Below are 22,182 nucleotides of genomic sequence, written 5' to 3'. Positions count from 1 at the left end.
GTGCATGTCTAATTTTCGCCACACGACAGCGCCACGATGCTCAAAATATCGTGCGACTGTCGTACGATGATAACGAATTACCCACGATTTGACCAATTTTCATGTCGTGGCGCTGCATAAATGTGTCGTGGGTTCGTTGTGACCAGGGCTTTAGATTCACGTTTTTCTACATATTTGAGGCAATTTTAAGCGTGACATTATATAGCCGCATGTCAATTATTTACCTTAGAATGTCAGTTTTTTATTATTGTGGGCCTGCTGTCTCATTAAAATATATCTCTGTTTATTCAAAGATGGTGAACCTCTAGTTCAATAACACAAAGTGAACAACTTCTGTGTTATTCTAATTATTACCAAGTTGAACTTTAAATAAACGATACAACAAATACAGAAGTGTCCATGTCAAGGTTTGATCAACAAACACTTTAAAATCAAGAGTGAGGGTTCAGTTGTTATTTTTATCATGTAAATGGTCAAGATGCCAATGTGATATTCAAAACTTTTAATTCAAAGAGAAAGATAACGAAAGGACAGATAAGTCCTTACAAAACTATATACAACACGAACCCAGTTAAAATAGTAAGCCTTTTAAAAGGGAAAGGGTTAATTGCACCTCTTTTTTTTAAATCCTCTCATTTTAATTGTTTGATTTGAATTAAATTATGGTGCTAAACCAGAAATGCTTTCAAAACGGAAAACCTTACAACACAGACTGTTGTTAAAATTGTTAATTGCTATAAAAAAAAAAAAAAAATTGAACCCAATAAGTAAGTTTGTGACATCCAAAAAAAGAAGTAAAAAATAATGAAAATTAATATTAGATAAGCAAGTACTTCAAGTCAAAAAGGACGTTCATTCCAACTGTATATGAAATGATTTTCAATTTTTAGTTCGAAAACAACTTTTTTTGGAAAAAGGTTCTTCAAAATTACGTTTTTTTAGTGTTTAGGATTAATAAAAGTTTTGTTTTAAAAAGTTTAAATTCTGAAAAGTTAGTACCATTGAGACATTTTTTTCCAATTCAATAAAGTAGTTTCTAACAAATATATACAGTGTGCATACTTATTCAAATCGGGTGTCCTACATTATCTATTTTTATCTAGTGTGTTTTCATTATAATTCAGTATATTCATTGAAACGAACGAATGGTTTTGTACAGGTATAGTTTTATTTAACCTTGACAATTTTATCTTAAAATAAGTATGTCAGGTTTATTAATCTCGTGAGGTCTGTATAAGTAAATTATAGAAACAACATTATGGACGGCAGAAGGTACTTTGAGTACATTGTTGTCGGCTGTGGTGGAGTTGGTAGTGGGACTTTATATTGGCTCTCGAAAAAAGCCGGTATAGGTACGTATACGCTTGTGTTTTTCTCTATATTTTCAATTCCAGTGATAGACATAAAGCCATAACACATAAAGTTTAACTTAAAGTCGGTATATATGCAATACAAGTATAAACATAATATATGGAAAGCTTTTAAAACTACGGAAGCCGATAAGGGACATTAAAAAAAATTATGTCGGACATAACATTTCGTTATTACGACATCGCTATGTCGTAATTTCGACATCGCTATGTCGTTATTTCGACATAACATGTCGTAGATACGACATCATAATGTCGTTGTAACGATATATTATGTGGAAATTACGACATCGCTATGTCGTAATAACGACATGTTATGTCGAAATAACGACATCGATATATCATTATAACAGCCTTAGTCTTGTTACTTTCTGAGCATTGAAACAATATGGGAAACAACATTTTCATCTTTATTTTAAGAACCAATTATCAAAATTGAATCAAACTTGATATACGTGTGCACTATAAGGTCCTATTCAAGTAGTTTCAAATTGGCTAAAACACATGAGCGCCAAGGGACCTTAACAATTTTCAAATTATTCTTCTCAAGAACACTAAAATGACTGAGTTTAAACTTAGTATAAACATACATTGTGTACCTAGTATCCGATGGCTTTAAAAAGAGGTGTTGCGTTTGATATGATCCGAAGTTAAATATGGCCGCCAGTGAGGACAAAGTTTGTATCAAAACCCTATTGTAAACATATTCATTTTCTTTTTGAGAATGATAAACTCTGAATTCAATCAAACTTGATTGATATTAAAGTTAGTTACGCTATACATTGTATGTCTGCACATGATATAACTTTATTTCATAATCAAGTCGATTAGGACCATATAAATGGTGATCAATTCAGGCTCCTTGGAGCCTCTATTATATTTGGCATGTATGTAGCAAGAAGATGTGTTTAGTACTAGATGGGTAATGTGTGATTTTGCAATTGCTTGTCGTCCGTCATCGTCTGTGGTTACCGTTTACTTTTATTTCTAGTTATTCTACTAGTATTGCATTTACTAAGTATCAGTCTCCATATTGTTGGTGCCGGTCATAATCGACGGACGCCAAGTGATGACAAATACATGTAGCAACCCAAAAAAATGTTTTAGAGGACACAACTCGGATATGGTTTCAACTGATTACTAGTATTCTTATATTTTCGACATAGGTCCATTTTTGTAATGCCGCTACAAGGCCGCACTCGCACCCGCAAAGTGGAAAGGGATTAATATAAGTTGCAAAACTTGTTTCCCAATCCCCTATAATTAAATATGTTTAAACTAAACTAAATTTTTGTCATGATGAACCCTCGACAGTTTTGGGATTAATGTAACGGTTTTCAAGATATTTTCAAAAAAACTAATGAGTGCCCATTATATCCTATTTTTCAAGTTAGTAACAGCGGCTGTGCTTTTAAGGGGTCAAAAATCGACGCACGTCTTTTATAAAGGAAGCATTCTATACGAAAAAAATCAAACTACCTTTGAAAGAATTTTGCACAGTAGTTTCAAAGGAGATTTAAAAATACACTTACGACAGACGACGACGGACAACAAGCGATAGCAATCGCTTGCATACCACTTCGGGTACTAGACACAATTTCCTAGGGTGCTAGGCGAAGGTCAGGGGATCCATTAGGCTCGAGTATTAGGGGTCCAAAGTTTAACACAGGCTCCAATGGAAAAAGCTTTGAAAATCTTCTTTATATAAGAACTATCAGGCCATATTGAACCAATCTTAGAGAATGGATGATCGTTATATAATGAGGAGAAAATACAAAAAAAAGAAGATGTGGTATGATTTCCAACGGGACATATTTCAACAAAAAAACCAAATGACACAGACATTGACAATTATAGGTCACCATACGGCCTTCAAAAATGATCACAGCCGATACCGCATAATCAGCTATAAAAGGCCCCGAAATGACAAATGAAACACAATTCAAACGAGAAAAACTAACGGCCTATTTTATGTACAAAACTAAACAATTAACAAATATGTTACACATCAACAAAAGACAACCACTGAGTTAAAGACTTGGGAAAGACACATTCATAAAGAATGTGGCGGGATTGCACTTGTTAGCGGGATCCAAACCTTCCCCCAAGTTTGTAGGTATATTTGTCCTGGGGAACAGTGGTTAAAAGAACTTGGGGTTCAAAGTTTTAATAAGGCTTCAATGGGGAGGACGCTTGAAGAATCTCATTAAAAACCAACAATAGCAATGCAGTTATAATTTGCAACAAGTCTCAGTAGTACATTAAGATTGTGTACAAATGAAGGTACAGAGGTCTGTGGGTCTGAGCACTATGAGTCCAAAGCTTAACTTATTAGTATTCATTGGGAAAAGCTTTAAATTCGTCTTATTCAGAACCTGCAATGGAAATGGAGGACTTCATTATTTACAAAAATCTGTACATGCCATACATAATTAGAGGCTCCAATGAGCTTGAATTGCTCCCCTATTTAACTGGGTCTCATTTGACTTGATTATAAAATAAATTTCTCTTATGTGCAAGCCTTGAGGTGCAAGTAAATAACTTTAATTAAGCTTAATTGCTTATAGTGTTCATTATTCTCTAAAAAAAAAAAAAAAAAATGAATTTTCGTTACAAACTTTGCCTTTATTGACGACCATTTTGAATTCCCTATCTCTTCAAAAAGTAAAAAGTAAAACTATAAGGTTGTTGTTATTTTCACATAGAGGTCAGAAGTCTGGAATTCAGTGGTTGTCGTTTGTTGCTGTGTTACATATTTGTTTTCGGTCTTTAAATTATTTAAACCGATATTTTTCTCGTTTGAATTAAATTGTTAAACATTTGTCATTTCGGGGACTCTCCCTCTTATATCTTTCATCCTTCTTTTATAGCTGACTATGCGGGGGCTTTTCTCATTATTGAAGGCATTATGATGACCTATAGCTGTTAATTTGATTTTATGTGTTATTTAGTCTCTTTGCAATCATGATACATATTCTTTGATATATATATGTATAGCGATTGATGTCGTTATTAAAACATAGTGATGTCGTAATTACGACATAGCGATGTCGTAATAACGACATGTTATGTCGAAATTACGACATAGTGATGTCGTTATTACGAGATGCTAAGTCGTAAGTACGACATAAAAAAAAATTAATGGCCCTTATCGGCTTCCGTATAAAACCGACGGAGCAACAATAAAACAAAACATACATATCAAGTCATGCATTAAACATATAAATCAAAAGGTTATATCAGTATGTAAACATGTAGCACAAAAGTTCTTTAAGCATCTTATATAGACACTTATAAACATTCATTATCTTGGCATTGCTCAAGGTCATGTTTTTCTCTGACTGTTTATGACGTCTTTACACTAAATCCATTGGATGTTGGAGGTGTAAGGATTTATAATTTAGTCTTAGATGCATGATTTTTTTATCAGTTGTTAGTGGCTTTGAACTAGCTGTTAACTGCGAGTACTCTCAGATAATGTCTTTTTGTTGTTGGTATTTTACAAGTACCCAGCCACGTTCACTTGTATTTTTATCCATCTGATGAGTTAAACCTTTTTCAACTGATATTGTATAGTTCGTTCTCATGTTGTACTGTTATACCACTGTCCCAGGTAAGGGGTGGGCTGGGATCCCGTAATCATGTTTAACCCCGCCACATTATGTATGTATGTGCCTGACCCAAGTCAGGAGCATGTAATTCAGTGGTTGTCGTTTGTTTATGTGTTTTCTTTTTTATATTAAGTATATACATGCATATCACACTATGTGTATGACAAACTTGTAATGGGGAATGTCATATAATTGCACGTAACGAATATATCGATCTAGTCATCATATACCTTCCATGCAGGAACCCCAAGGCTTGACTAGGCATAACAAATATAATGCTCCTTGGACTTATCCAGTCGGCAATTTGACATGTTCGGGCTGTACACATCTTCTTATCGCATAGAATATGCAATCACTAATTGTGTTGAAAATTGACGTTAACGAGAACTCTTAAGCTTGTCACATTAAAACGAACCCTTGCAACAACTACACTGTTTGTGAGATATTCGTGTATATATTTTGATGCAAGGATACAATTCTACTGTGTCAAACATGCTCTAATTTTGTGACTGACAGTAAAAATGAAAAACCCGTCATGTCGGGCGAACTTAATGACATTTAACATATTATCTATTGTGACAGTAGTATTGCAAAGTTGTTCTCTTCCTTTAATATGAATGCACTGTGCACATGGCGAGCAAGGTTCTTACTCCCTTAGGAAAAGTTTACCTCAGATGAATTTGGGATAACTTTATCGCGTGTTTTGGTACTTGTACATTCTTGGCTTTCATTTTTGTTAATAGAGCGATTCTGATAAAGGCAAACCAAGCAAATCACTTTAGACGTCACGGATAAAACTTATAGTGTTTGACAAATAAATCCGTTTCAGATTTTCAACAGAGGAGATTCTCCCAAGCTTTTGTGCACCACGAATTCGAGAAAGACAGCAATTTAAAACACAACAAATATATCTTATTCCGTACAATGCATAGATATTTGTATGAACCGTGTAAACCCCTATTATAGTAAATGTATTCCTTTTTGTCTCTAGTAAAACTATATTACTCTACCATGTGTAATATCCGTTAGGGCCAATATGTTTACAGCCAAAAAACATGCATGTCAACATCAAATATGATTTGTATATACATACGCACATGCATGGTTCTACAATCTGTCGATACCTGTATATTGGCCTTGTACAAGATCATGGGTTTCTCTGACTGTTAATGACGTGTTTACACTAAACCGATTGATGTGTACTGATTGATGCAATAAACTTGTCTAGTGATAGATCAGGGGTGGATGCATGATTTTAAGGGTGTAATTCAAGAAACGTCAATAAAACCTGTCGACTTGAGAGATGCAATTTTTTATGTTGACGATTTTAATGCTTAAAAGATTCCATAAATAGGTAACAATAGAAAATAAACAAAATGACAAAGATACATAGAGAATAAAGGACTAGTAGCAGTTACTGACATGCTAGCTACATACATCAATTTAACTGATTGAAAGATTACAAAATATATGTCTTGATCATATGAATATCAAGCACAATCCCTCCCGTTTGGGGTTTAGTGTTATACAATCATTAAATATATGAGAAGAACATTACCCATGTCATGCCAAAAACTTGTTTTAGAATAAATGTGTTTATTTCCGATGCAAAGACCCTATATGTGAACCTTTTTTGGCGATACAGAGGGGAATACGCCCTCATCATCCTCTTGGATCCGACACTCGCATAGGTTACATATACTAGACATACCAGCAAATGTAATTAGAAGCGAACATGGACCAGCGTTGTTACTCACACTGTACAACCCCATGAGATTATTGATTACTTTTATAAAATAGGGACGAAAGATACCAGAGGGAGAGTCAGACTCATAGATAGATAATAAACTGACAACGCCATGGCTAAAAATTTAAAAAAAAAACAAACAGACAAATAATAGTACAGAAGACACAACATAGAAAACTAATCACTAAGCAACACGAACCCCACCAAAAACTAGGGGATATATCAGGTGCTCCGGAAGGGTAAGCAGATCCCTCCACATGTGGCATCCGTCGTGTTGCTTATGTTAGTACAAATCCGGTAAATAGTCTAATTCGGTAGGTCACATTCGTGAAAAGGGAAGGGTATTGTAGTTTCGAAATAAGGAACATATCCGACAAGGATCATGTAAATATACTATTGTGAAGGTTTTCTTTATACATATAAGGAGATGTGGTATGCTTGTCAATGAGACACATATTTACCAGAGACCGAAGGATGTAAATATAAGTCACCATAGGTCTTAGTACGGCCATCAACTATAGGCAAACTCCATTCCGTATATTTAACCATAAACGACCAAAAGAAGACAAAATGAGAAAAGAAAAAAGGGAAAACTTAATGAGCTGATTAAAGCTAAAACTATATAGCTAAGTATGACAAACAGCAACTTGACGCGTTTTTCATTTGATTAAATGCTATAGTTTTTCGTTCTTTGGTATTTTTTTTTGCCATAGGAAATATTGGCGATACAGAGGGGAATACGCCCTCATCATCCTCTTGGATCCGACACTCGCATAGGTTACATATACTGGACATACCAGCAAATGTAATTAGAAGCGAACATGGACCAGCGTTGTTACTCACACTGTACAACCCCATGAGATTATTGATTACTTTTATAAAAGAGGGACGAAAGATACCAGAGGGAGAGTCAGACTCATAGATAGATAATAAACTGACAACGCCATGGCTAAAAATTAAAAAAAAAAAACAAACAGACAAATAATAGTACAGAAGACACAACATAGAAAACTAATCACTAAGCAACACGAACCCCACCAAAAACTAGGGGATATATCAGGTGCTCCGGAAGGGTAAGCAGATCCCTCAACATGTGGCATCCGTCGTGTTGCTTATGTTATTACAAATCCGGTAAATAGTCTAATTCGGTAGGTCACATTCGTGAAAAGGGAAGGGTATTGTAGTTTCGAAATAAGGAACATATCCGACAACAGTCATTCCATGGCGTCCGTACAATTTACGAAGGGATGATTTAAACTTCACCATTTAAAACCCTTGTTTTAATAGCTTCCTTGTGAGTAGCAATCCTCTATTAAGGAAATCATGATAGGAAATACAAGCCCGGTAATATCGTATCAATTGGGAGATATAAACTCAGTATACAGGCGCTGCTGGAATGTTGCTACATAGAAATGGAAAGTTAACAATTGGGAAGATGAAATCATCTCTTTTGTCGTAAAGTTTTTTTTTCAACCGACCCTCATTGTCAATTTCTAGATGTAAGTAAATGTGACGCAGACTTAGCTGTATCTGTAGTATCCTTTATCTCTAGTTCGATGGGATAAATTCGTTCAAAATAGTCACCAAATTTATAACTATTGCATAATTTTAACAGATGTTCTTGGTCTCGAACAGTTTGAACTTGGACACCATAATGGAGGTTCACAGGATCACTCAAGGATCATGTAAATATACTATTGTGAAGGTTTTCTTTATAGTTTTTTACATATAAGGAGATGTGGTATGCTTGTCAATGAGACACATATTTACCAGAGACCGAAGGATGTAAATATAAGTCACCATAGGTCTTAGTACGGCCATCAACTATAGGCAAACTCCATTCCGTATATTTAACCATAAACGACCAAAAGAAGACAAAATGAGAAAAGAAAAAAGGGAAAACTTAATGAGCTGATTAAAGCTAAAACTATATAGCTAAGTATGACAAACAGCAACTTGACGCGTTTTTCATTTGATTAAATGCTATAGTTTTTCGTTCTTTGGTATTTTTTTGTGCCATAGGAAATATTGTAAGCACACATTTTATATTAAAACTAATATTCAACGGATAACTGTTTTAATAGGCATTTGAATTGCGTTAAAAACAAAAAGGAAAATTAAAGATACTTTCATCATATTAGATAAGAACTCTGACATTGTTAATGAAATCAATCTTGAACTAATATTGCACAGAGTGTAATTGTCATATAGTTTGATTTGTGAGTGTCTTAGATCTTAAGTATACTTTTTAAAAGTAGATCAAAACCCTTTATACATGTGGTGCGTAAAAATACTTATATTGAGCTTTCCCTGGCTAGCATGTACCTTCATCAGGAAAACTCAAACCAAAATTCTATTAAGCATTAATATGTATAGTTTGCAACAATGATGCGCAATGCAAATTTTGTTTTTTTATTATCTTTACTTACAGACGATTAGCTTACCACGATAACAGATATACTAAACTTACACCAGATACCTACAAAGCGTAAGTACTTTATAACACATAATTGGTATGCGCAAAATATACATGCATGTTAATTTGAGTAATAGAGCAACCGTTTAACGTTAAAGAGAGAGGGGCGGGAGAGGGTTCTTAGTTACACATTTATTTAGTTTCTTGACGCGATCAATTAGACTATTTTTTTTACAGTAAAATGTACGGGGGAGGGGGGAAATTGTAATCATAATATTTTTCATATTTTTTTTTGTCATCTGCCTGACCAGAATTGTTTTTTCTTCATCAAATTAGGGATCAGAATTGGAAAAGCTGTCAAAAAGGGAAATGGAGTACATTCTATTTTTTTTTAATATATATTGATAAACATCGGTTTGTTTGATGAATCATAAGCGGGTCTGGAATGGGTCCTTAATTTTTCTATTCTTTTTTTGTTTGTTAAAGTATATAATACGTAGTAATTTTTCCATCGGGTTATATTTTTTTTCATAGGAGTAACATGTGTTTTTATATGTATCATGGATTTTTAATTTTTTTAAGTTATCTTTAGGTAAGAATTTCTCAATTGTTATGGTCCCCCTACTCTCCCCCCTTTCCCCCGAATATTATCTCTCTCTTTTAGCCTCTGCACTATTCTTTTGTTTTCTCTATTGTATATCTTTTGGCCCAGCTTTCTGTAGTAATGATCCGTTATCCTCTATTCTAAAACCCCTATCAAGACGCTCGTATATAATGTCAATGTAATAGAAAATGTTCACTCAACAACACGGTTTAAACTCTGGACCATTAATTCCAGGAAGCGATATGTATAGAAGAAAACCACGTATTTTTTGGTATTTTTTTTTTTGGGGGGGGGGGGTGTCAATCTTTTCTCATTTCATTTACCTACTTACTTTGAATTTACTAAGATGGGAAGCAGTAGAGAAGGAAGCCGGTCTACAGTTAGTCTACAATACAGGAGGAGTGCAATTTACCAGGAAAGACGAAATGTCTCATGTCATCGACGCTTATGCTAAAGCAATGGCCGAAAATAATATCAGGTATTTATTAACGTTTATACAAGTAATTATTATATTGTTGTTGTTTTTTTTATCTAAATATGCAAATAATTCAAGTGTGCGTATTTGGAGAGAGTAAGGAAACCTTTAACCTTACTTTTGAGACCTTAGTTACATAAACTTTTTCGTTGTTATCATCATATAAAAGAAGACAAATAACCTTGCCGCAGTGACACTACCAAATACATGTATTTATTTTCCCGGAAGCTTGATGGCCGAATCTGAGAAATGAATAACTGTATCTTTAGACTGTGCGAATTGATTTAGTGAGTTCGAATCCTGCTGTCGCAGTTTTGCTCGATTCTAATATCAATAGGTTAGGATTATCAGTGTTCCACTGAGGGTCGGTGGTTCGGACAAGCTTCCTCCACCTAAATAAACTGACAACCACCGCAAAGAAATAACACAACAGGGCTGAAAGTGGTGTTAAACTCCAAGTTACAAATACAACCATGTGTCTTAGAAAATGAATTGCTATATGATGAGATTGTGTTATAATCATATAAAAGAAGAACCTCTGTGCAAAGACACTACCCAATACATGTATATCTTTTTAATCTTTATTTTGTCAGTTTTGAAAGATTAACGGGAAGCCAACTGAGAGCTAAATTTCCACAGTTTGAAATAGATGATACTTACGACACAATTTATCAACCAATAGCTGGACTCGTAGATGCAGCTCTTGCAAACTCTGTTCATGTTCAACTTGCAAGAGCCAATGACGCATCTATTTTAGAAAACTGTCCTGTCCAGAAAATTGGAAAGTTGCCTAATGGAAGAGTACTGGTATGTTAATACTAATAACATAAAATTATGTAGTTAGCGATTTGACAATACATGTATATTTATAACATTTGTATGTGTGGCTTTTATTTAGTTAATTTTCAAAAGGTTGATACATTGGAACAATTGTATTTTTGCTGAAGTATTTATATATGTAAAGCTTGAATTGCATTTAGTATCATGTAATGCTATCAAATTAACTGATAAGACCGGATAATAAACTAGTACATTTAAAACGATGCATTTTATTTCAAAGGGAAACCTGCAGGTACAAGACGTTTTAACGTTTTAATCTTTAATCCATTTTCTGAACTGCTGAGTTAGAAGTCTGGAAATACATAATAATCTGACTTTAAAACCATGTAGCATTAATTCCAATGCATAGACATATTGTACAAAACAGTGTTCTTATTTACATTTGTTTATTTAATAATCAGTTAACCAAATTATGATTTAAATTTAATTTTTTCCTTAAAAAAAACTAAACTGCGAGTTAATTCTAATGCTATGCATCCATTAGAATTAACTCGCAGTTTAGTTTTTTTTAAGTTTAAGTTTAGTGCTGAGATTTAATGCCACATATCTTTATCAAAATTCTGATATGCTGTCATTTTCAACAACATACCCATGACTTGTTTTAATAATAATAAAAAAAAAGATCATGCAATGCATGATGACGAAAGTGGGATCATGAAAACATACCGACTTCTCATCAGTGAAAAAAATACTACACTTTACTTTGGTGTGGACGAAGAGCTTTTCTTATCTATAGATTTTATCAGAAACCCCTTTACCCAAATAAAAAATAGCCGCCATGAAAAGCCAATAGTGTTCAAAGTTGCATTAATACACCAAATACATATCACTCAATCAACAAAAGATGTTAAACTGCCAGTGATGATTTTTTTTTATTTAAAACAATTATGCATTTGATGTTATCCAGTAGTGTAAGTTTTTAAATTTTCTTATATTTGCTTGAGAAAAAAAATGTAAGTATAATTAAAAGCAGATCCTCTTGTGTTGTAATTAAATCGTATTGTTTTGTATAATTTGTCAAATATATCACTTATACTTTCCAGGTACATACACCAAAGGGAGTATTTCAGTGTCGTCGTCTAATAGTCACTGCTGGTGCTTGGATAAACCATGTTCTTGGATCTATTGGTGTTCATATACCCGTTTATGTTACACAAGAACAAGTCACATATTTTGCTACGCCAAATGTAAAGGATTTCACAAAGGCAAAGTAGGTTGAAAATATATTTTATTTTGAATATAGGAGAACATTAATAGGCCGAGATTGCACTGATGTCTTATGGCCTGTTTGTGGATTCGTTCGTTCTGTTTGACGTCAAAGTGTGATCCATGCAGAAAACGAAGTAACAGTATAAAAATGTATAAACGTAAGTTGAGTTCTTGTTGTAGATTGAATTAATCAAGAATTGATGAGAAATTGACTTACAAAAACGTTTTTGCATGTACAAATTTAGTGGTGAAATTTATCCTTTTGTTGGCTATCTTTAAAATTTTGCTCTCACACCTTATGCTATGTGTATCTTAAATCGGACAGTAGTTGTGCCAATATCCTTTGATCTTGTATTTTCTTATTTATTATAAGGTACCCGATATGGATTTATCACTCACCTAAGTACGACTTTTATGGGATGCCAATGCATGGGAATTCAGGAAGCAAAATTGGAATAGACGCTGGTGGTCCAGTTGTTTCCGTTGACACACGGAATTATGAACCAGACAATACAAGAGAACAAGCGTGCATAAAACATCTGGAGAGAACAATACCAAAGGTAATATTGTCTTCATATACGAGTGTACCTGATGAGACAATTTTATTGGCCTAATGATATTAAGAAAAAAATGTTTGCAAATATTCCCATAAACTAGTCAATTTATCAGTTATTTATAATATAAGTATAAGGAGATGTGGTATAATTGATAATGAAACAACTATTAATCCAAGTTCAAAATGAAGTGAGTGTAAGCAATTATAAACGTACGGTCTTTCTTAATGAGAAAAATTTATAACGTATAGTCGTCTTTAAGGGTCAAAAGGGCCCGACATGACAAAAAAAAAATTAAGAATTTGATAAAGAAAACGAATGGACTAATTTAAAACAAATCAATTTATGATAAACAAATATGACAAGCATGAAACAACGGGCCCTTGACTTTGGATAGGAACATAAAGCATGTAGCGGGGTGAAACATGGTTCTATGCGCTTAACCCTCCCTTTACACGATACATTAATTACATAAGTTAGTGGCGTTACAGTACAGGACCAAACTATAAAAATCAGTTACAAATGGCTTAAGTATCAGACCGATACAAATCAGAATTATATTTAACAAAAAACACAGACCGGACGTGGCAGGGTATACATACATCTCTAACCACAAAAGACATATAGTTCAGATCTGAGAGTGCTCGCAGTTTCTGACAACTAGTTCAAAGCCATTAACCACTTATTATAGAAATAATTTATCTAAGACTAATATATCAATCAGTCTACATCTGACATCCAATGGATTTAGTGTAGAGACATCATATTAACAGCAATAGAAAAACACGATTCTGTGCAATGTAAAAATATAGATATCGACATATTTAAGTATCATGGAAGTTCAAATGAATATATGAACTCATGAACTAGAAGTACAATAATGCGTAAATATAAAGAAAAAGACAACCACAATGTATCGTATCGAATACTTCAACTTTGGAAAAAGCTTTTGGACAGTATCATGTTCGTTATTACATATTACGAAGAGCACAATAAGTATATTTATGATTCGAAAAGAAGAATTTATTGTAATTTTCAAATTGAAATTGTTAGATCTTTATAAATGATCAATATTTGTAGTCCCTAGGACCTATAATGTACACTAAGACATGTCTCTACACTATGACACCGGACCGCCATTTTGTTGTGGATGATTGTTCTAAGAATGGATGGGATAATGTGATCGTCTGTTGTGGAGCTGGTCATGCGTTTAAGTGCGTGGTATACTATGTGTTTATGTAGAATTATTAGAATAAGAAGGAAAATATGGACATTTATAAGGGGAAAAAGAATCGTTATTTTCCTTGCATAAAAACACAACAGGTCGTTCAATATATTTAATAAGAGTAATATTGCGCAGTAATACAATATCAAGATTATAAAGGCTGATAAATGAAACAAAGTTACAGGATGGTCTTGTATTGTGGAAAGACCATAGACAAATTGCTGAAAATAATTCAATATTTGAAATACAAATACAACATCACTATAACATGTACAAAAATGTAGTACATTTTATAACGTGTACAATGCAAAAATACAAGTTATAACGTTAAGAAAAGTAGCGCATACATGTGTTGTACCATGTACAAGATATTGATGGCTTTAACTGGTACACATTTTGAATATTAAAAGATTGTTCTATTATTACAACACATGCTATTAACCTCGGTAATATTTCATAATTTTTTAGTACTTTTTTTAACCCTTACGACGTATCGGGGAAGGTTTGTGCACATGGAAAAAATACTAGTTTAACATCACCATATTTTGCGCAAGTGCCCGGCTATCTGAATCATCCGTGCTGTTCGTTATTGTTTTGTTATTTTGTTCTTTGATGTTTATATTTTGGTTTGAAGGATTCAATTGTTGATCATTGATGTTGTTATTGTACAGTCCAATACTTCGTTCATTTAATTGCCTAAGTGGTATGGACGGACCCCATGGAAAGTGTACACTTTATATTATTTGATGTATTTTTTTCAGATTTGCCAGTCTTTTAGGAAAAATACTAAGTGAAATGGCAATAGATGGCAAAACCAATTATGATATTTCAAAGTTTAATATTGACAGAGAAGCGATCACAAACCCTGACTGGACACCAACATTATACATGGGCACTGGAGGAAAGGTTCTGACGAAGCAGAGTTCAACTTCTAAACTTTAATAGATTTAACTGTGTATTTGATGAAAAATGAAATATAAATGACCTTTATCATTTTTTTTAATAGATATTTGTTACAAACAATAAAATAAAAGGGTACTAGTACTAGAAAGAAGCTTCAATGAAGTTTTGAAATTAGTCAATGGTAAAAGCAAATTAACGGCTTAACCTATAACAAACAACACACATTAAACAACAAGTATTGTTTCTTATGCATGATATTTAAATTGGAACCGAAATTAAACGCTTCAACCCAATAAAAAATTTCAAGGACTAACCGAACATTCTAATTTCTAGTAAAGCTATTAAAGCTACATACCAACGAAAATTATCTTAGTAGTTATAAATGAACGTGTAAATGTAAATCTAACCGAATTAAAACATACTGTCAAGGCAGTTTAAGTATTCAGGCGTTTGCAATTATTAAAAATATTTCGTCATGAAGACATTGTAAATAACTTGACAATTCAGTGTATCTTACGATCATATGGAATGTATATTTTTTACAGTTTATTTGTGAAAGCTGGTATTTTGTTAAATCTTTGAAATAGTTAACAAATTGTTAAATCACTAGCGTTTTACATGTTTCAGTGCTTTTGTAAAATTTCCGAAAAGCTTCTTTTAAGATCACCTTCAATATTGATGAGGCATTTTGAAAATCACTAATTTGATATGTAAGCCATTTACAAGACTTTATATAAATGACGTACATAAGGAATGGATTTATATCACATAATTATATATTCGAATGAGTATATAATATTATCAGATTATTACATGGCATTTTTCATATCGCATGTATTATCAGCCCTAGGTTTAATATCAGCCCAAGAGCCGCATGGCTCGAGGGCTGATGTTGACCGAGGGCTGATAATACATGCGATATGAAAAATGACATGTTATGATCTTTTTATCATATGCTTCAACAATGGAGAAAAATAACAGATTCATATATTGATCCTTTTACGTGGTTCCCAAAAAGAAGTTCAAAGACTGAAAGTTCACGGACGTAAGACCCCAAATTTAGTACATTCGATATGAAATTTTTCTATCATATGCCTCTGACAACAGAGAAGAAAAACATTTTGATTTAGACGAATCGAACAACAACAAAATTCAGCAATATACATAATGAACACTGTTTGGAAAGTCAACTTTTTTTCAAGTAACTTTCTAAATTATGTTTGAAACTGTTAAAAAATGCATTTACTTAATAATAATTTTTTTTTTTTAATTATTTTACACAATATAATTTCCAGTATCCAAATAATTGTTTTGTACACTTTTTTTGTAATGTTTCACGAAAAACGTAGCATTCAGGTGTATTTTCCGGAATTTGCCGAGTATCACCGGAATGCCATGTGATAACGTTCGAAGCATGTGATAAACTTTTCATATCAGCCCGCTAAGCACCAATTCGAAAAATATGGAATTTACTTTGATTTAATGCTATTATCATACAGTAAAAATCATATGTTATTTATTCTAAGTATATGATAAAAAATTATATTACTTCAATTAGTTAATTCAATAAATAAATTGTGACCTAGTAATAATAGTTTGTGTCCATGAACACTTCGGATTCTTCAAGTAGATCCTGCATGCTCCATTTCAATGTTTCAATGTTTCATTGCAATAGTTCTTTTGATATTGAGAAAATAGTATGAAAATGGTAGTCTATGTATTATGCCGACAGTCAGACATTGTACCTTTTATGATTTAGACAAGTTTAGTTGGGAACTTTCATAGGGAATAAAAGACAGCATGCATTCATTTAGTATTGCAATTTTAATATCCTGTACCAAATTCAGATGTTTATAATGAAAACGATACCAGGGTTATGATTCGTACTCCAATTGGACATTTCGACTATTAAGGACTCATCGATGGAAACTAGTGAGAAGGTGAAGAGCATTGCTGATCCTAAATTCCTATAGATTTCACTTAATAGAGCTAAAAAAAATGGGTTAAATAAACCAGAGTTATAGTTATTTCGCTTAAGATTTAAAGCTCTGATTCCTTTCACGGATTTGGCTATACTTTTTGGACCTTTAGGATTATAGCTCTTCATCTTTTATATAAGCTTTGAATTTCGAATATTTTGGTCACAAGCATCACTGAAGAGATAAGTATTGTCGAAATGCGCATCTGGTGCAGGAAAAGTGGTACCGTTAATTTTATTAAACCTTCAATTTCCTTTCTACTAACAGTTCAATTTAACAATAAAGGAATTTAAATTATTTTTTATAATTAAGACATTACATATTTGTTTAGTGTCCATGCGCAACTCTGCTACATGTAGTCCAGTCGATTTGTGCAGATTTTTGACAAAATTGCTCAGATTGTGGTAAAAGCATGAAATTTGGCATAGTAGTAGTATATATGGACAACATTTTAAGCTATGGACCCACTCTGAAAGTCGAAATTTGTGGACGAGGCGCCATTTTAAAATGGCGGCCGTTTGATCTCTGTAGATTAATAAAAAAAATCATAAAAATGATATTAGAGAAGATATTGACATGAAACCTGGTTAATAAAACAACAGTGCTGATTTCAATTGTCTTGTTGAACAAAAGTTTTGAAAATATTACCCATATTGAATGGCGGCCATCTTGAAAAATCTTGATCTTTTAAGCCAAAATATGTAGTCATTTTTCGATAAAAATAAATAAAAAATGCATTGTCGAAGATATACAAATGTATTTGTTTGAGCTATATAAACAGGAAAAAAAGTGAGCATACCCCCTCCCCGAGTTATTCTTCTGTTTCGTATCGGGTATAACAGCATTAAAACGTGGACCACGAAGAGGATCATAATATGAACTATTACTCTAAAAGCAATATTCGTTCCACCGCTTGTTCAACATATATAGAATAACAGGAGAAATTTATTTTACAAGTACAAAATATAATAATTGTCTGATTACAGGATAATTCGTTTTGTTGATATTGTTCATTTGAAACAACTTTCAAAAACCTTAATTGCAGACATAATGAATTTCATATCATGTAAGTAATGTGAAAAGAACATCAAATACTCAAATGTTTTCAATTGACGTTAAAAATATCTAACAATAGATGATATGTACATGTTTACTCTGTCTATCAAATTCGATCACATTGTCATCCACATTTACATATCGTAGTACTACTTAATACTGCCTTTACACATTTGCATTTCCTTAGTAACCGTGTTCACTTGGACTTATAACATGTATAAATTGAGCGCTTACTGCAGGAAGTTATTATATAGTCATATGGTATTTTCATCACAGATGACAAGGCCTGTCATCTGAGAACTTCATATTTATTGATTTTTTTGGGTGGCCATTTTGAAAACATGGTTTTCCAATATATAATTATTCGCTAATCTGATTAATTCACTGTTTGCATTCATACATTTTTTACTAATCTTTATTTGATATTCACAAAGAAGTCAGATAAGGCATGCACATGTTTAAAAAACAGAGATATCAGTATTAGATCTAGATTTTCTGTTACTTACATGTTTGCCTAAGTAACTTTTTAAAACAGAAATTACGTATATATGATATAATTTATGACCGAAAGTTTTTGTTGGAAAAGATCAAAATTGTAGTGTTCGAAACCCCAGGGGCTAGATATCAGAAGAACATTATGGGCGATTAGACTGGAAGGAATGTGTGAAACGGCAAGAGAGGACATATGAGGGTTTGCAATGCCAAGCGGATACAAATGGAACAGACATAGACATTTGAGCTGGCAATCACTCTTTTGATGCAAACATATGAAGATGTTGGGTTTTGAAATGATTTTCCTTTCGCTCAATTCGAACAGTTGAATGAGGGCTATGGAACTGCAGAAGCACTCTAGAATCACATGGCATAATGGCACAAATCATGTCAAACAAATGTTCAGATCTCAAAATATTTCATCAGTAAAAGGGAAAACATACTAGATAAGTTGCCAATTGAAAGAAAACAATAAGTAACCAGACACTGTAAGGTGATACTGGATCAACAAAATCAATGACTGCAGTATATTTTTTTCTGTGGTGATGTATCTGAAGATCTCCATGATACATCGACATTTTCAAATCGACAATAATAGGGCACGACTGTGTACCTGTACTACAAGACATATTCCCCTAGCCAAAGTAGGAGCTGAAGATGTCAACTCACTTATATCCTGCTTGATGATTGATAAAACTTGACAATATAGCAAATCAGAGAGTACAAGACACAGAAAGAAAGCCAGGAATCTTTTATCCAGGAGCTGTACTTTCCAAAATAATAAAATACATTGATGGCACACGGTCTGGAATCGGTATATTACTAATCTCCAAGCTTACAGATCACGCTAAATTATACAGTTAACGCCTGGAACAACTTGGAGTTATCATGGAAGGAAGAACTGATACAACGCTGTTAACAGAATTAGAATGTAGCTGCCGTAGCAAGCATACAAGCAATATAAATTAATTCTCTTGATTTTCAACAAAGGTATTCGTGACGCTCTAAAACAGACCTCATAATAAAAGGGTAAAAATAAAGGCATCACCATCGCCACAGCAGGCAAAATATATATGCTTGATACTAAAAATAACTTAATAGGGACACTCAGTAAACGCTGTTGACACGAATCAGTTCAACAGACATAAGTTTCCTCAGTAAGAATGATACATGATGGCTAAACATCGCGACACAGTCCAGTTATATAGTTGAGTGGCAGACCAACATACCATTTTTTAGCTATAATAGTTCAATTGTGCAACTCGTATTCGAAAGGATATAACTGCAACTTTCCAGTCACCAGATAGAGAATAAGATGTCTCAAAGATTGTGGAACTGATTCATTTTGAAAGCCTACATTGAATGTCCCTGTAAACCTTTTTATAGTAGCAAACCTAACTCTTCAAACTATTCTAATTACTTTGAATATGACGAGGCCTTCACCATCACGACAAAAAGACATGGCCTGTTTCAGAACTTCCCCAACATATTCGTTGAGAATCCGGAGAAGATGCAACCATTCATGTGTGCTTGCATATCATCTATGGAAACTAGTTTTCAATTTTTAGAAGTGTTGTATTAATCATTCCTTTTATGACAACTCATATTACTAAGAACATTTTTTGTACAATTTACAGATATCATCAATTTCAAATATTAAAACAATTCAAGACTGTGAGCCGTCACTGTTTTCTGTCATTTTGGCGAGGCCCATTCCATGGATAACAGGTTTTTGACTTTCTGTCTCGAATTCTGTCTAATTGTCTTGTCGTGCAGTTTTAACAAACATTTAGCATCTGCTCCTGAAATATTAATCTCCAGTACTGAGTCTGGCTAAAAGAACAATGGTTAGTAGTTCAAGTGAAAAGTAACGTACACTATTGTCGATCATAATTGTCCATGCTTCATGTTGAATGATAGTCAGATACCTCATCAAAAAGAAAGAAAAACAAAACACCCTGCAGTCATTGTTCTTGTTGATTCACCACAACTGTGGCTGGTTATTTTACTGTTTTTTTTCAATCCGCGATTCAACTTAGACTTTTTTCGTTTTTCCTGACAAAATATATTTTGATCTTAAGATTTGCCTTGAAAGGATTAATACCTTTTGACTTCTCCCATTACATGGCCTTCATCAACTTGGAACAGTTGTATGCTTTAAACAAATGACTGATTACCAGCTCAGATGTCTATGTCTGCTCTTCTTGTATTAGCCTAGCATTGTAAATCCACACGTGTCCTCTCTCCGCGTTACGTCGTGTTAACACATACGGTTAAAACCATTCCAACTTTTTCTTCATATTTCATGATATTTGTTGATAGAGTCTTTTTTCATAGAACATGTCCGATATCTGATAAAATGTCGAATTCAAAAGTTGAAAACTGAGAGAATGATCGACTAAAGCCCGTTTTTCAGAGACATAGAAGCTGTGAAATGTCTATCATCTCATCACGATAAAGTGTTGTTCCTGCCGACAAAGATCATATACTATGGTATTTGTATTTGAAATCATTCTTCTACATTTGTACGGGTGTCTGATAAAGGAATGAGCACTCGGGTAATCTCATATACTAAAACTGATCATTTGACATGAACGGATGAGATTTTGGCGAATCATAAGTTCAACGTTGCGTCAACGAACATTGCATTGAACAGCAAATTAGAGGACTAACGTGGTTTGTATTTGACACCTTAGCGTCACAAAATTCCATACAAACAACGGCTTACCTGCATGTTTGACGAATGAGATGTTCATTCGATTGACAAACAAATCTGTCCGTTGTAAAAGAGGGTCTTTTAATATACTTTGAATATGTTTCCTGGCGTAGTGGTACATTTATTAACCATGTGTTGATTTTAAATAAACCCTAAAGAACTTCTGGATAATTTATAATATCGATCCCTTCTCTGAAAATAGTTCTACTCTTGGTTTATTTCAATCCTAAATACCATCATTCCCAATGTGAAATTGAAAAATCGCCGAAAAACTAATCCACAATGCTTTTCATCATAAAAATGGTAGCATACGCTATACATTTATTTTTTGGGAATACCGTATGGCATATTCTGTTGAACAAAATAGTAAACATTCTACACAGAGTAACAAGTGATCAGTATGCTGGAGTTTCTAATTGACAACATATCTTTTGAACATGAAGGTAGACTTTTCACCAAATTGTCGGCTTTACTAATGATACGAACTGTGCGCCTTTCCTTGCCGACATCTTCTTATTTTCGAATGACTCTGAGTTTCTTCAGACTCTTCAAAAATACAAGATCAAAGAAGCCAGATTTAATTTCACATTCAGATATATTTATGCTATTGACGAGTTTCTTTCTATTAATAATCTAAACTTTTCTCATTGGGTTCCATTAATATATACCCTCCAGATCTAGAATATTAAAGAAACAACAAACACGGCTTCCTCCGTCTATTTTTTTTAGACTGAAACTTCGAATTTGACATTAGCGGTCATCCAATTACTAATAATTCATAACAAACGAGACGATTTTAATTTTGAAATTATCAATTCCCCACATCTTAGGACCAATATACCGACTTCATCTGCATCTTAAATATTCATTTCCAAACTCATTCGGTATTAAATAGTTTAAAAAGTCACCAGTGTCGGAGCAAAAAGTTGATGAACCAGGGTTATGTAAAATAACGTAATGGTTTTTTTCTTCGAAAAATGGTTCA

The 22,182-nt window shown here is 33.3% G+C and overlaps 2 protein-coding genes across 2 annotated transcripts in view; one reads left to right on the top strand and one right to left on the bottom strand.

Annotated features, from left to right (window-relative positions):
- The window catches only part of LOC143079864 (acidic phospholipase A2 PLA-2-like), a 168,098-nt gene that overhangs the window by 93,264 nt on the left and 52,652 nt on the right, over positions 1-22,182 (bottom strand). The gene's annotated exons all lie outside the window — the stretch shown is intronic.
- On the top strand, positions 1,213-15,112 carry LOC143079863 (monomeric sarcosine oxidase-like). The gene is made up of 9 exons (XM_076255497.1): positions 1,213-1,352; positions 8,344-8,413; positions 9,160-9,216; positions 10,095-10,226; positions 10,817-11,030; positions 12,107-12,273; positions 12,646-12,832; positions 13,907-14,040; positions 14,813-15,112. Exons 1-9 carry the CDS (start codon positions 1,259-1,261, stop codon positions 14,991-14,993), a joined length of 1,236 nt encoding a protein of 411 aa, XP_076111612.1. The 5' UTR covers positions 1,213-1,258; the 3' UTR covers positions 14,994-15,112.

The sequence above is a fragment of the Mytilus galloprovincialis genome, chromosome 6 (genome assembly GCF_965363235.1).
Source record: "Mytilus galloprovincialis chromosome 6, xbMytGall1.hap1.1, whole genome shotgun sequence".
Lineage (NCBI taxonomy): Eukaryota > Metazoa > Mollusca > Bivalvia > Mytilida > Mytilidae > Mytilus > Mytilus galloprovincialis.
Note: the sequence above shows the minus strand (reverse complement) of the source record. Positions and strands in the feature narration are given on the sequence as shown.